General features: G+C 33.4%; 2 protein-coding genes across 9 annotated transcripts in view; one reads left to right on the top strand and one right to left on the bottom strand.

Annotated features, from left to right (window-relative positions):
* On the top strand, positions 1-11,212 carry LOC106757839 (pentatricopeptide repeat-containing protein At1g71490-like). Of its 8 annotated transcripts, none has more exons than XM_014640666.2 (8): positions 7-329; positions 434-508; positions 1,391-1,475; positions 2,431-2,458; positions 3,213-3,287; positions 3,528-3,619; positions 4,721-4,781; positions 5,151-7,536. In XM_014640666.2, exon 8 carries the CDS (start codon positions 5,182-5,184, stop codon positions 7,354-7,356), a length of 2,175 nt encoding a protein of 724 aa, XP_014496152.1. In that variant the 5' UTR covers positions 7-329; positions 434-508; positions 1,391-1,475; positions 2,431-2,458; positions 3,213-3,287; positions 3,528-3,619; positions 4,721-4,781; positions 5,151-5,181; the 3' UTR covers positions 7,357-7,536. The 8 variants fall into 8 exon arrangements, 6 of the variants coding, with proteins under 6 accessions (XP_014496152.1, XP_014496151.1, XP_022635150.1 ...); XM_014640665.2 differs by having other exon boundaries at positions 2,431-2,541; XR_001375537.2 differs by lacking the exons at positions 2,431-2,458; positions 5,151-7,536 and adding an exon at positions 10,785-11,212 and having other exon boundaries at positions 3-329.
* A 1,157-nt stretch (positions 11,213-12,369) lies between these two features.
* The window catches only part of LOC106756822, a 7,761-nt gene continuing 5,392 nt past the window's right edge, over positions 12,370-14,738 (bottom strand). Inside the window, exons 6-8 of the mRNA XM_014639422.2 lie at positions 13,276-13,353; positions 13,106-13,195; positions 12,370-12,702 (exon numbers count right to left, since the gene is read on the bottom strand). Of these exons, the coding sequence (XP_014494908.1) occupies positions 12,652-12,702; positions 13,106-13,195; positions 13,276-13,353 (219 nt within the window). The 3' untranslated portion in view covers positions 12,370-12,651. The remainder of the gene's footprint in view (positions 12,703-13,105; positions 13,196-13,275; positions 13,354-14,738) is intronic.

The following is a 14,738-nucleotide window of genomic DNA, read 5'->3' as shown; positions in this document are numbered from 1 at the left end:
ATTAAAAATACAACTAAATAATATAGAATCTGATTAAACTCTTCTCACTTTTCTCATCATTCCATGATTCTCCCTCCCTCAGTCACTGCAACTATGATTCTCCCTCATTCACTGCAACCATGATTTTCCCTCTCTGAAACCCTGTTGTCGCACACATTGTTGTGTTGTCAACCCATCATTCTCCCTATTATCGTAGTCTCTTCTTCCGTCACACTGTCCGGTGTGTGACCTCACACTCGTTCTCCTTCACTGGAACCCTGTTTTTCCTAGTTTCGAGCCACCATCCTCTGTCATTGGAACCGTAGTGTTGCATTGGAGGATCGAAGGCGGTGAGTAGTCGAAGCTTTGAGGTTTTTTTTTTTTCTTCGTTTTGCTCTGGTTGTGCATTACATTGACATATTTTTGGTCGTTGTTGTTTGGATGTTTGAAATAGCGATTTAGGAAACCCTAGGTTTGTTTCTTCGAACTGGAAGATATAAGCTGAAGCTGCCATTGTCTTCTACATCCGGTAAGTTTCAATTGCTTAGATTAGGGTTTGTCTTAAACCTTGATTGTTATTAAAAATGGGTGTTGAGGGAGGGGAGGGGATGGGATGGGATGGGATGTTGATGCAGATGAGTGTTCTGGTTATGAGTTTCAAATGCTGAACCTGCTTCAAATGCTTTCAAACCCAAAACTGATTTTGAAAGATACATGGTTAATCAAATGAAACTTCACACTGCTAGGTTTGATAAAATTGAAAAATCCATTGCGGAAATTCAACAAAAATTAGATAATCAAAACTTGGATAATGAATTTTATGACGAAGAAATCTTTGGAAGTGAAAGTGAACAGGATATGGAAGAAGAAGAATGTATAAAGGTTTCAGATTAGAATAGACTTTCAATGTGTACATTTGCTTTTATTTTGGAAATCTTTAATATTCAAACCATAAGGCTAAATACTCCCGAACTTTATTATTCTGTGCTCTAGTTAATTAGGATCGTGCTTCCATTAACAATACCTTATTCTAAACAATACTTTATAATTGGTATTTTGACTATGATGTTGATTGATTATATATCTAGTGATTGGCACTTTAAATGTTTGAAAATTGTTGTGGTTAATACTGATTGATCCTTATATTCAAATCTGAATGTATGATTGAATTGATCTGATAGCATTGTGTTTACTTTAGAATTATTAGAAATCTGCATGTTAGAAGAGAATGTTGGTACTTTGTAAAGTTAAGTATTGTTATAGTGTATTTCCATTTTAGAAGAGAACTTGGTATTGTTATAGTGTATTTCCATTTTAGAAGAGAATCTTGGTATTGTTATAGTGCATTTCCATTTTAGAAGAGAATCTTGGTACTTTTTAAAATTAAATTATTAAATGACATTACTTTTAGGAGGAGCTGTCTGCAAAGTTGTTGGATTTTTTGGAGTCCCCACATGCTACAACTGACATTCTACTTGTTGATATAGAGCAAGCAGGTTTGTTCTTTATACATTGTTTTAGCCAATTAACCCTTATGCAAATTATGTTTTGCATTGTTGTACTATGATTTCAGAAGCTGAACTATATTGAAACTGAAAGCATCTCTTAGACAGGTTGAATGTCTTAGTTTGAAATTGTTTTCTAGTTAAGTTTCCTAAAATTAACAAAAAATAATAATTAGTAACACCTGTAAACAGCACTGTGATTAAATGCTTATTGGAATCCAATGCTTATATTTTTGAACATTTTTTGTTGTGACAAAAGTTTTAATTGAAGGGATGGATCAATGAAAATAATTACTTCCAATGAAGTACATATCCATGGCTGCCTTGTATTATAGACTCAATGATTCCTAACCTGGTGTAATATGTTGTTTTTATTTGGTTTAGAATTTTATTTTGTTATAATGTGACTCACTTTCTTAAATTTGCTTCCATGTTCTTTTCTTGAATTTTTTTTAACAAGCTTCTCATGATTATTTGAGTAGGTGATAGCAATGAAATGTTGAGGTCCTTAACCGTTTTATTGTTAACAAATTTTTCTGCAGAACCTGTGCCTAAAAAGGTTCTTGACTTAATGAATGTTGAAAAGATTACAAGGGAGAATGTGGCCCACCACCTTTAGGCATTTTTGTGAACTTTTTTCTTCAATTTAATGGAACATAAACCATTTCATAAAGGGAATCTCACTGTTTCTTTATATGGCTGCAGAAATATAGGCTTTATCTGAAAAGGATTAAAATTTTTTTCAATTATATAATTTAATAAATGATTAAGTAGATGTATGCTATTTTTTCAATTATATTATGTGTGGCCTTATCTAGGGACTTATTCAGAGGTAATTTGAATTGTTCACTTGCCCATGAATCATTATTAGGATGCAAGCAATTTCTTACCTTAGTTTAGATTTGTATCATTTCCATTTAGTATTGATGGCTGAGTATGTCAACAGGACGTTGCCAGTGCTGTTGAGTTACAAGGTTATCCTGACTTCATCATTGGAAATTAGAGTGATGGGAATCTTGTTGCATCTTTATTGGCTTATAAAATGGGAGTTACACAAGTTATTGTCCCTCTTCTTTCTTATCTTACTTTGCCTTTCGAATGTCAATTCACTTTTGATTTAATAGCCATGAATAACACTGATTTTATCGTCACCAGTACCTACCAAGAGGTTGCAGGAACATAAGTATAACATAACTACTTTGAAACCTCTCTGAGAGGCATATGGGCTGGTTACTATTTTGCTTAAGCATCTCTTTAGGCATCTTTATATATCTTTATATAGACATCATTCATTTGTTACATTATTGTAAAGTGGTAAGGACCTATTTTTTGGGATAAAGCGTATGGACTATTAGTGAAGAGAGAAGTTTTGCAAAATTATAAAGTGATGAATAGACTCATATAAAAAGTGACACATAATAAATTTCTATTACTTTAATGAGTTAAGTGTAGAATATTTCAATTAATTTCTTAAAACTATTAATTATATTTCTTTTTTTCTTTCAAATGAGCTATTTAAAACTTGATCTGTTTTTATACTAAATGAGGTTCTAAATTGTCATTACTACTGTAATCTTGACATGTTGTGATACTTAATATTATTTGAAATCATGTAAAATCAGAGATGCTTGTTGGTTGAACATCTTTCATATCATTTGACACATAGTATATATAACTATAATGTATCTAATTTGATTCATGTTACATAACCAGTTGGTTTTGATGCAGGAAAAACTAGAAATAGTTAAGAAGGGTTGTGAAGCAATTGGTGCTGTCAGAGGATTTGTAAGACCATATTCTCTTGTAAGTTATGAAAAATTTCAAGAATAAAGCTTTTGAAGATTATTTTAAATTTAATTTATTACTTTTGAAGACCATATTCTCATTACTTTTACCAGAGTCTATTGTTATTAAAGCATTGTCAAATGCATCTGAAAACGGCTTACATAAGAAATTTAGATTTATTAACTAAGTATAGTTCTTCTATTATTTATTCATCCTACTTTTTAACTAAAGGCCTAAAGTTTTCAAAATAAATTGCAGGTGAGAACTGATCATATGAAAAGATATTCGCATAAGAAGAGATCTTTATTTTGGTCTCTGAATTTATAGAAAGTTTTGATTGGGTTGCCCAGGTTTGTTCTCCATTTTTATATAGTATTTGTTCCTTTTGCTATTACGTCTAGTGTTAGGTGATATTACTTTAATTCTAACCTTTTGTAATACATGTTATCGAAAAAAGAATGGGTTAGGATAACCACTTCTTAATTGAGCCTGAATAACTAAATTAAACCACTGAACATATGTGTGATGATGGGTGTGTATTTGTTGTGTTTCAATTTGCCTAAACTTTGCAAAAACAAATAAGTCAGGTGGTAATGGACTTAATATATGAGAATTGATGTGGTAGCAAATCTGGTTCTGTCATGGGTTAGTTTATGGTGATTCAATTATTGGTTTTATGTATAGATATAGTTTTTACTTTATATATGGAAGTTGTTGTGATGTTTAGGTGTTGGATGTGTGATTCTGACCATGAGAAAGCAATTATAGATTTGTTATACTCTGATTCAAATGTTTACCTGTATGCTTGAAATTAAGTTTGAGGCACTTCAAGCCTGTTGGCATTGTGTTTACTGGTTGATAAACAATTGGTTGCTGATATTTAGATAGAAAACCACTAATTTTCATAAAATCCTTTGCAAAGATTGCACTTTGTTTCATTGAAGCTCGTTTGAAAATCTAGTTTGTGAGATATCAATTTGTCATCAAGAGTTATATATTCATATTTACTAATGTTTTCTCTGGGATAGTCATTATGTATATATAGTTGATATGGTGCATTGTTCTGATATAAAAAACAAAAAGGCTTTGAATTAATGTTTCTGAAATTGCAGTTAGGTAATTAATGTTTATTAACTAGCAGCCATTTTAGTTAAAAGCTAAGAAAGAATGAATTAATGTTTCTGAACATGTCACTTAGGTAATTAAGTTGCAATAAAAATTTGAAAATTGACTAAATGTCTTAATTTTCGTATACCAGACCTATCATATGTGTGAGGAAAACTTAAATTAAAAATTATATACTTTTGTATGGTAAAATGCTAAAAGTCATAGCTTCACAAATAATTAAATTATAAAAATTTGAATTTCATACTATACTAAGAAAATGTCTCTGGTAATAATTTGTACTATGTCTCTAATATCAATTTTGCTTATAATTTTACCATATTCAGGTTTATTTACTTTTCTTTTGCTGGTGTCTATCTCAAATTTGACCTATTACCTGATGTAGAGGTTAGTTACGTTTTAACATGTATATCTTCCTTTAATTTCAGAAATTTGCAGTGACGTGCCTTTAATCATTCATATCATTTAGTTTTTCCAAGTTAGGCTGCCATTTTATTTATTTATGCACAAGAATACTGATATTTAGAGAAACTCTATTTACAATCATCATTTTAAAAATTATATTGTTTTACTGATTGTTGGTGTAATTTTTTACACTATTATGTTTGGAATATTACCAAACACTTTTAAAAGATAAACTTAAGAAAAAAAAATGAAAATCATCCTTTGTATATTGAAAATAACTCGTACAAAAATAGATGTGTGGTTTTGATTCTATCTATTTCTTTCTTCAATCTCAGCCTTTCTTTCTTGCAGTATTTTTCTAGGTGAAGATGTCAACAATATCATGACATATTCCCCATTCCTTTCTATTCCCACACACTTCTTTTTGTCTCGAATTCAAAAGTTCATCCCAAAATCATGGAAACAAACCCCGCAAAAATCACTGTTCAATCCCATCTTGTGTAGCAATGCATCCATGGTTGGTGTTCTCATTGCATCCCTCAAGGACTTTGTGACCAATGGCCACCTGCCAAATGCTTTCAAAACCTTCATTCAAATCCAGCACCATGCTTTTTCACACCTTCTCCTGCACCCCATTAGCTCTCTTCTCTTTGCTTGCGCGAAGTTTAAGTCATTGTCACAGGGTAAGCAACTTCATGGCCATATCATCTCACTGGGTCTTCATCAAAATCCTGTCTTGGTTGCAAGGCTTATTGGTTTTTACACAAATGTTAATCTCATTGGCGATGCCCAATTTGTCATTGAGAGCTCTTGTACTTTGGATCCTTTGCATTGGAATATGCTTATCTCGTCGTACGTTAAAAATGGGCTCTGTGGAGAGGCTCTTTCTGTGTATAAGAAAATGTTGAGTAAGCAGATTGAACCGGATGAATACACTTATCCTTCTGTTCTCAAGGCTTGTGGGGAATCGTTGGATATCAATACTGGGGTGGAGGTTCACAGGTCTATTGAGGCTAGCTCCATGAAGTGGTGTTTGTTTGTGCACAATGCTTTGGTCTCCATGTATGGTAGGTTTGGGAATCTGGAAGTTGCGCGTGACTTGTTTGACAATATGCCAGTTAGAGATGCTGTTTCGTGGAACACTATCATCAGCTGTTATGCTTCTAGGGGTATGTGGGAGGAAGCGTTTCAGTTGTTTGGAAGTATGCAGGAGGAGGGTGTTGAAGGGAATGTGATTATATGGAACACCATTGCCGGAGGGTACTTGCATTTGGGCGATTTCGCAGCGGCACTTAAGCTGATTTCCCATATGAGAATATTCGTTCATCTGGATGCTGTTGCATTGGTCATTGGGTTAAATGCGTGTTCCCACATTGGAGCCCTTAAATTGGGAAAGGAGATGCACGGTCATGCGGTGCGAATTTGCTTTGACGTGTTTGAGAATGTGAAAAATGCATTGATTACATTGTATTCTAGGTGTAGAGATCTTGGGCATGCATTTATGGTGTTTCATAGAATGGAAGAGAAAGGTTTGATATCTTGGAATGCCATTCTTTCTGGATATGCACACGTGGATCGTACTGAGGAAGTATCCTTTCTTTTCAGAGAGATGTTACGGAAGGGTGTTGAACCTAATTATGTGACCATTGCAAGCGTTCTTCCCCTGTGTGCTCGCATAGCGAACCTGCAGCATGGTAGAGAGTTTCACTGCTACATTATGAAGCGTGAACAGTTTAAGGACTATTTATTATTGTGGAATGCCCTGGTGGACATGTATGCAAGGTCTGGCAAAGTTTTAGAAGCCAGAAAAGTGTTCGATTCAATGAGCACAAGAGATGAAGTTACATACACTTCCATGATTTTTGGATATGGTATGAAGGGTGATGGAGGAATAGCTCTAAAACTATTTGAAGAGATGTGTGAGTTGGACATTAAGCCAGATGTAGTGACTATGGTTGCAATTCTCACAGCTTGTAGTCATTCTGGTCTAGTAGCACAGGGGGAATTGTTGTTTGAAAGGATGAAAAATGTTTATGGGATAGTTCCACTCCTCGAGCACTATGCGTGCAAGGCTGATCTCTTTGGGAGGGCTGGTCTTCTGGATAAAGCGAAGGAGGTTATCACAAGGATGCCATACAAGCCAACATCGTCAATGTGGGCTACTCTCATAGGGGCTTGTCGAATCCATGGAGACAAAGTGATGGGGGAATGGGCTGCAGGAAAATTGCTAGAGCTGAAACCTGACCATTCAGGTTATTATGTGTTGATTGCCAACATGTATGCTGCTGCTGGTTGTTGGAGCAAACTAGCAGAGGTGAGGACTTATATGAGGAATTTGGGCGTGAAAAAAGCTCCTGGTTGTGCTTGGGTTGATATTGGCACTGAGTTCTCTCCCTTTTTGGTGGGGGACACCTCTAACCCTCATTCATATAAGATTTACCTTTTGATGGATGGATTGAATGAGCTAATGAAAGATGCTGGTTATGTCCGTAGGGAGGAGTTTGTTTCATCCGAGGAAGAATTTGAGGAGATGAATATAGTAGGGAATGTAAACTAAGTAGAAGTTAGAATATGTTTTATTTATACAGTTTCAACCCGGAGCAGTTTGCTACCGATAAAATAGAAACTTGTTAGATGAAGCAAAAAAAAAATGAACTCTACACACTATAATTATCGTGGTCATCTTACTTTTACACCTATCGAATTAAAATCAGACATTTGACGATTTAAACAGTAATATTTTAATTATATTAACCTTGCTTCTAATGTAAAATTTTAATCTATATTATTATATTATTAAAATGGATTATAAAGTGTGTATAATTTTTTAAAGGGTGTCACATTATTATTTAATGATCAAATTATTTATTTTAGTAATAGTTACTTAAAAAACAAGGCTTACTTTTTATCATCGAAATTAAATTTAAACCAATAATTATATCCATACTGATCACAGTAATTAATAATTAGCCCCATATACCTGTAATAAAATTTCACGATTGTGATAAAATTCATGGATAATTAATATCTAACAAATATTTTAATACCCGACGCTTTTAAAAGTAAAATTTTAATTTATATTTATTAAGTTAAATTTAATTAAAATTAATTTATATTTTATTAAATTAAATTTAACTAAAATTAAATTTTAATTTTTATATTTTATTTTAAAATTTTATAAAATATATTCTTTTAAATATTTACAAAAATCATTAAGTTTTGAATTTTAAAATATCTTTCGATACTCGATCCATTTTCTTTCCTAAATTACTTTGTATTCCTACTTCTATATGATTAAAACAAGTGCTTAAATTTTATTGAATTCGAATTATCTCAATTTTTTTTCTCGTAAAGCTGTGTGAATTCCTCTATGCAATCCAAAATTTCCTACAAAACTTGGAAACAAAAATGGCAAATGTGTGGTTAACATTCTCCGATACAAATAATGAACCTTTGGAACGGAATGCGTATCTGTTCAACAAAACAAAACACTTGTGACATCCCACACAACTGTAATTTGATTACAGCAAGTAGCTTCTTTAAAGAAAAATACACGGAAGCATACAGATGCTTCTCACGACTTGAACTACACATGATCAATGTAGAGAAAATTCAATAAATAAAAGATAAAATTAGGAAATTCATACCCCATAGATGGTGGAATTGTGATCCTTCTTTTGTCCCTGTCGAAACAAAAGAAAACTTTAATTTGTATAAAGAATTACTTGGCACCCTTTGATGACTTGTCCTACAAATACAACATGAAATAGTGAAACACGCATAAAAAGGAAAATCACAGCAAATTCAACACAACAGATTACATACCCAGGCGAAATTTAAAGGGTGCTGAGTCAAATATTTTCCCATCCTTTTGCAGCTTGCCTGTAATCAAACAATAAGTTCCTGTTAAAATAAAGTATAGTACATAAAAGGCTTAATAGCTATTTTGGTCCCTATTTTTGTTTGGTTTGTTCATTTTGGTCCTCATTTTTTTTTTTGTTCAATTTGGTTCTAAAGGTTGTAAAATCTGTTCAATTTGGTCCTTTTTTGAAACGGCGTCTAAATACTTAACGGCAAACAGTACACCTGTGCACTGTAGTGACGATTTGGCACAGGACTGCCTATGTGGATGATCTTCAGCACAGTTACGTGGACTTAATTAAAATTAAATTGAAATTAGGGGTTTTTTATTGCAAATACCCCCAAATTGAAGCAATGTTGAAAAGTGCAGACTTTGAAATTAGGGTTTTCAAATTAGACTTTGAAAAGTGCAGGGTTCCAAAGCTTAACCAATCTTCATCCCATTCTTGGTGGTTGGCTAGCAATGTCTCATTCGCAATCTTCTTCTTCTTGTTGCCATGGCATGAGCCGCCGAAATTGTCATTCCTCACATGGTGGGGGTTCAATGGGATTAGGGATAATTCCCATTTGCAATTAAGGTGAGAGGACAGTAGTAAAAATGGCTAGAACTTCAAAGAATGCTGGAAGATATTTTTGGGGTTGTCGTAACTACAAGGTGATGTGAATAAAAGCATTTGTAATTAAACCCTATTTTGTTTATGTGATGATAATTAACACTGTCTTTGATGAATAATAGAGTGGAGCTGGAAATGTGACTTGGTGTAACTATTTCAAGTGGTGCAATGAAGAAGAAGTTGATGAAAAGGATGTTATCATTGATAGGCAAAGGAGTAAGATCTGTGATATGGAGAAGACAATCAACATAAAAAACTGACATTTACCAATTAATCAACATAAACAATCAACATAAACACTGTTCGCACAAATTTCAAACCAATTTATCAACAGTTCGCACAAATTTCAAACCAAAAAATTTATATTATACAGAAAAAACTCTGTTCAACAGAATTAGACACAGGAATGGCAGAGCACTAACCTTAGATTACGATTATAGTACTCAATACCTCACTGTGTCAACGATGAACGCTTTCGATTTCAGCCACACGTTAGTGTTCTTCTTCCCAGTGTTCCACACTATGCTTCAAATTGGGGTAATTTGATTTGAAAACCCTTAATTTAATTTCATTCGAAAACCCTAATAAAAAACCCCTAATTTCAATTTAATTTTAATTAGGTCCACATAATTGTGCTAAAGATCATCCACGTAGGCAGTCCTGTGCCAAATCGTCACTACAGTGCACAGGTGTACTGTTTGCCGTTAAGTATTTAGACGCCGTTTCAAAAAAGGATCAAATTGAACAGATTTTACAACCTTTAGGACCAAATTGAACAAAAAAAAAATGAGGACCAAAATGAACAAACCAAACAAAAATAGGGACCAAAATAGCTATTAAGCCTATATAAAAAGCATAGGTTGAAGAGAATTATCCTTCAGTGAACCATGCCAATGCAACCATCAAAAAATCGGTTGGTGATGTGTAACCTTTTTTCCAGGAGCAGCTCTTTTGCCATCATGTTTGCCCATAAGGAGCTCCTCTATTACCAATCCCTTCGGTCTCAGTTTGTTTCTTCCCTTTTTTCTCCGAGGCAACAGACAAATTCTGCTTTTCAGCACTTTAAGTAATTTGATCTGCAGCTGCTATCCCTTCTAACTCCTTGGTCTTTTTTTTTTTTTCTTGATCTGCTTTTCAGTTTGTTTTTTTTTTGTTAAGAGTTTAAAAATTAATTCGAGAGTTTGATAACCATAATTATTTATGTACAAAAATGGAGATAAAGAGAAGAATGAATTAATATAATAATATGGCAATAAGGGCTCCAATGTGCGTTTAATAAGTTCCCTTTTATAAAACTCTAATGGATGTAGGCATTTAGCATCTTTAACATATATTCAAAACATCAAAGTTGCACAGCCATGCCCTTCTCTTGCACCAAATAAAACTAAGTTAACCTTTTAAACTAAGTCAACCTAGTAAATTATGTTATCTTCTTGAGTATACCCACAAAAAGATGTTAATGATGTTATATCCTCCAGAAAGATCTTCAAAAATTACTTTACTATGCCAGGTACTCAGCTGACTATGGTATGTTCAAATTCTGCATAGCTAACACAGAACTCGATTGGAGAAAAGGATCAGAACAGTATAAATTCATTGAAAATTGCTTAGCTTCGGTTGCCCGACAGAAATAGCCATGGCTGATATTTCTTGCGCATAGGGTACTTGGTTATTCTTCTGCTGACTTCTATGTGGCAGAAGGCTCTTTTGAAGAACCAATGGGAAGGGAGGAGCTCATAACTGGCAGGAATTCGCAGCTTAGGCTCATGGAATATGTGTTAATGAAGTCTCCCCAAGCCGAGCAACGATGTGTGAAGTTGTTCAAGCATTATTTCAGCTTTGTAAGAGGAATGGTAAAAGTCTTGGCCAACGTGTATGAAATTGTAAGGGAACTCATTGAAGTCTGTATATATCCGTGACCTTGGTGATTGAGTTCAACTATCGTGGAAATTGTTGTGTTCTTGTTTGCTGTTTTAAACTTTCTAAGGATCATTGGTGTGTTTAGACCAAAATATTAAAATTGATATGATCTTAGAATTTTCCCACACAAATGCTAACAACTGAGATGGGCATGCTTGTTTTTTTATCAGACTATCAATTTTGTGTTCCAACTATGAGATCGATTTCTTTTTCCCATAATTAATTATATTATAATAGGAGAATAGCGTGAAATACGATTTAGGATTTTAATTATATTAAAAGTAACATTTGTGTTGTTGACTCGAAACATTTTCCAATATTAAATCATTGTGACAATTTTTATTCCAAATAAAAAAAGAAAATTTTTATTCCAAATAAAAAAAAGAAATTGTTTTACAAAACTTGCAATCAAAATGATTTAATTTCATATTATAATCTAAAATTACTTTGTTATTAGATAGTGTTAAAATTAGTATAATTCAGTTTAAAAATAGTAGTTCAGTTAAAATTAGTGCAGTTTACAATTTAGTCAATAGTTCAGTTAGTATAGTTTACAATTCAGTTAGTAGTTCAGTTCTGCAGTTTACAGTTTAGTTAGTGCAGTTTACAATTCAATTAATAGTTCAGTTCAGTTTATACTGTAGTTTAGTACAATTTAATACAGTTTGATAAAACAAAAAACAGTTCAGTTTAAACAAATTAGTTTTTAGTTCAATACAGTTTTTAGCAATGCAGTTCAGTTCGATTTGCCTACCCAGCAATTTCACAAAATTTCAAGAACTGCATGAAACTGCAACCGTAATTTAAAACAATTCCATCAGCCATGTCCTTCTCGTCTATTGGGAGAATGCTGCAGCCGCACATTCAAATAATTTGTTCGAAGATAGAAATCAATGATCAATTTCCCTTTTCAGCTCTGCTACCCCTGAGGGTTCATCATAGAAGTTGGTTGATAACAACAAAAATGGCATGCAAGTCTTGAATTTGAACGACAGGTTATTTTAAGTTAAGCAGGTTAACATAAACTACACTTCTTCGCTAATACTAAAAAATAATAGTAAAAGGCCAAAATAAGGTTTGAAATATGTTTGGTCGATTTATTCTATTTTCAAAATATATTAATGACATCAATAAACTACAAATTTGTATACAGATATTTTCATAGTTGAAGAACATTTCCAGATAACACCAATTTCCCAATTAGCAGCTGTATTTGGGCTGATGAGATTATGTATAATATACCTATTTACAGAAGAAAGAGTGAGAAAAGGAGGGAGGTGGGGTATTATAACCCGAGAAAGATACAAATGGAGAACCAGAAACAGAGCCGTCAGATCTTATTCTGTTGCACTACTGATCCAACCACAATTTGTAAGGTCCTTGTATTAGGGATGGTATTCCACAGCACTTACGGGAATTAATCAGTGAAAAATAGATCCTGGTGATATTGCAAACTGCTAACCTTGTTCGTCTGCTTGTAGCATAAATGCAAGTTCTTCAGGTGCTTGCTGATCCAAAATAAATACATGATTCTGTTAGTTCGTAAAAGAAAAATAAAAAGCACAAAGTAAAGACGTACTAGAATAATAAGTACATGTTGAGAAGAGAACCCAGCCAAAAACATTTCCCATCATCAAAACTTAGTCTGCAATCACTATCAACTTTCCAGGTCTCTGGTAGAGACTATAGACAGGCAAGAAGCTCAATTTCACATTGTTTTTCACCAGTGATAAGAGAATCATGCCATGTGACCCATATCTTGTTGCAATTCAAATTGATACCCTCACTTAAATATTATAATCTTAAATGGCCTACCAATTGGCATCATATGATTAATCAAAATATGAAAAATGGAAAAAGGAAGGGAAAATAACACATATTTCAATATTAGAATAAGCACAGGGTAGTAACTTGTCTTTGCCTTTGATGCTGTATTACGCGAATTATCCAGGCCATAAGATACCAAGGAAGGACAACAGCAGCCGTACGAAGAAAGAAAAACTGGAAAAGATTAAGTATATGAAATCAACCAATCAGCTATATAGCATGCAGCACGATTAATCATTTAGATTATAGCTTACATAAAAATACGTTAAAACTTTCTCCACATCAGCATTGAAGAGGGGAGCAACATTCTTCAGAAGTAAAAGAGCCATTAACTGCAAATTTTGGAAAAGAACCAGGCACAGAAATTAAGGAATTGGACCAGGAAAACCATTTAATATATAAGATTTTACAAATACAGGGATCTATTTCCATATAAGAATTAACAACTTAACAATATAACAAAAAGCACCCATCAGACACTACACCCAAAGAAGTAAACACGAGAAATACAATATTGCAACCATACACCCAACAGAAATACATGGGTAGGTACCATATACGCATACATAAATATATTTGAAGGACAACGATCAGAAAAGGTGCAGTGGTCCCATGGACGAAGTTAGTGTTGAAAATCTCTCATCAATTAGAGATATGGTCAAATTATAATATATATGGGTCAAAACCTACCTTATCAAGCCAATTTTGTGAGCTTGATTTAGACTTAAAATTCACTTTCTGAAAATGATATCCAGAACCTTTTTCAAACCGTCTTGTAGACCCACTTTCTCCAGAAGAATTTTTTTAGCAAACTTTTCTCCCAGATTGCTTTCACTATTTTGACACCCTCTACTAAGTTTTTATTTCCCTCTAGCTTTTCAGAAAAAGTAAATGTCTTCCAACCCCATATCAACCTACAGAATAGATTCTCCTATCTTTTCTAACCATATTGCTAGCATTGAGAAGATAGATAGGTATTCCACTTCTACTACTGAATCATCAGTCACTCCTATATTCCCGATTGATCCATCTCTAGTAACATTTAAAAACTTTATCAAAGATGTGTTAGAGTAAAGTCCACCAACCTCATAGTTTTGATTTAATGTTTGTCACACCAAAGTATAAAACATGAAGATGCTTCGTTTGAAGACAACAAATTATAAAAAAATGCAGATCTTGCAAGATACAAGTACTTCGTCTACCAGATGATACAACACCTTGTAGTCTTTGCTTCATTTGATAAGTGAAAACTTTTACAGACATCTTTAAGCTTACATTGTACCTAACAAAAATATCCTTGAATATGTTCCCCAAATGATTCGCAAAGCACAAATTTACTTCAAGATCACTTGGGATATGAGTTAAAGCTATTTTGTCTCGACAACCATCTTGACACAAGCTTTTGTCAACTCTAATCAAGCTATTTGTGCTGTATAGTCTTTTCTTTTACTTTGTTTTGAGTAAAAAGCTTTCTAACCTTGTGTTGATAAGTATTGTCATCTATCATGATGTTACTTGAAAAGGAGATTGACATTTAATGTTGAATGGAATGCAAATAATGCATCTCTCCGTCCATGCTTGTCAGATGCTAGAAGATGAAGCTATCTAAGTTCAAAATCTCTTGTTGGAAGTCCCACATCGACTAGAGATAAGGCCAAATTATAATATATAAGTGAGGTGCAAACCTCACCTTACAAGCCGGTTTTGTGGGGTTGAG

This window comes from Vigna radiata, chromosome 3, assembly GCF_000741045.1.
Source record: "Vigna radiata var. radiata cultivar VC1973A chromosome 3, Vradiata_ver6, whole genome shotgun sequence".
Lineage (NCBI taxonomy): Eukaryota > Viridiplantae > Streptophyta > Magnoliopsida > Fabales > Fabaceae > Vigna > Vigna radiata.
This window is presented reverse-complemented; position numbering and strand designations above follow the sequence as displayed.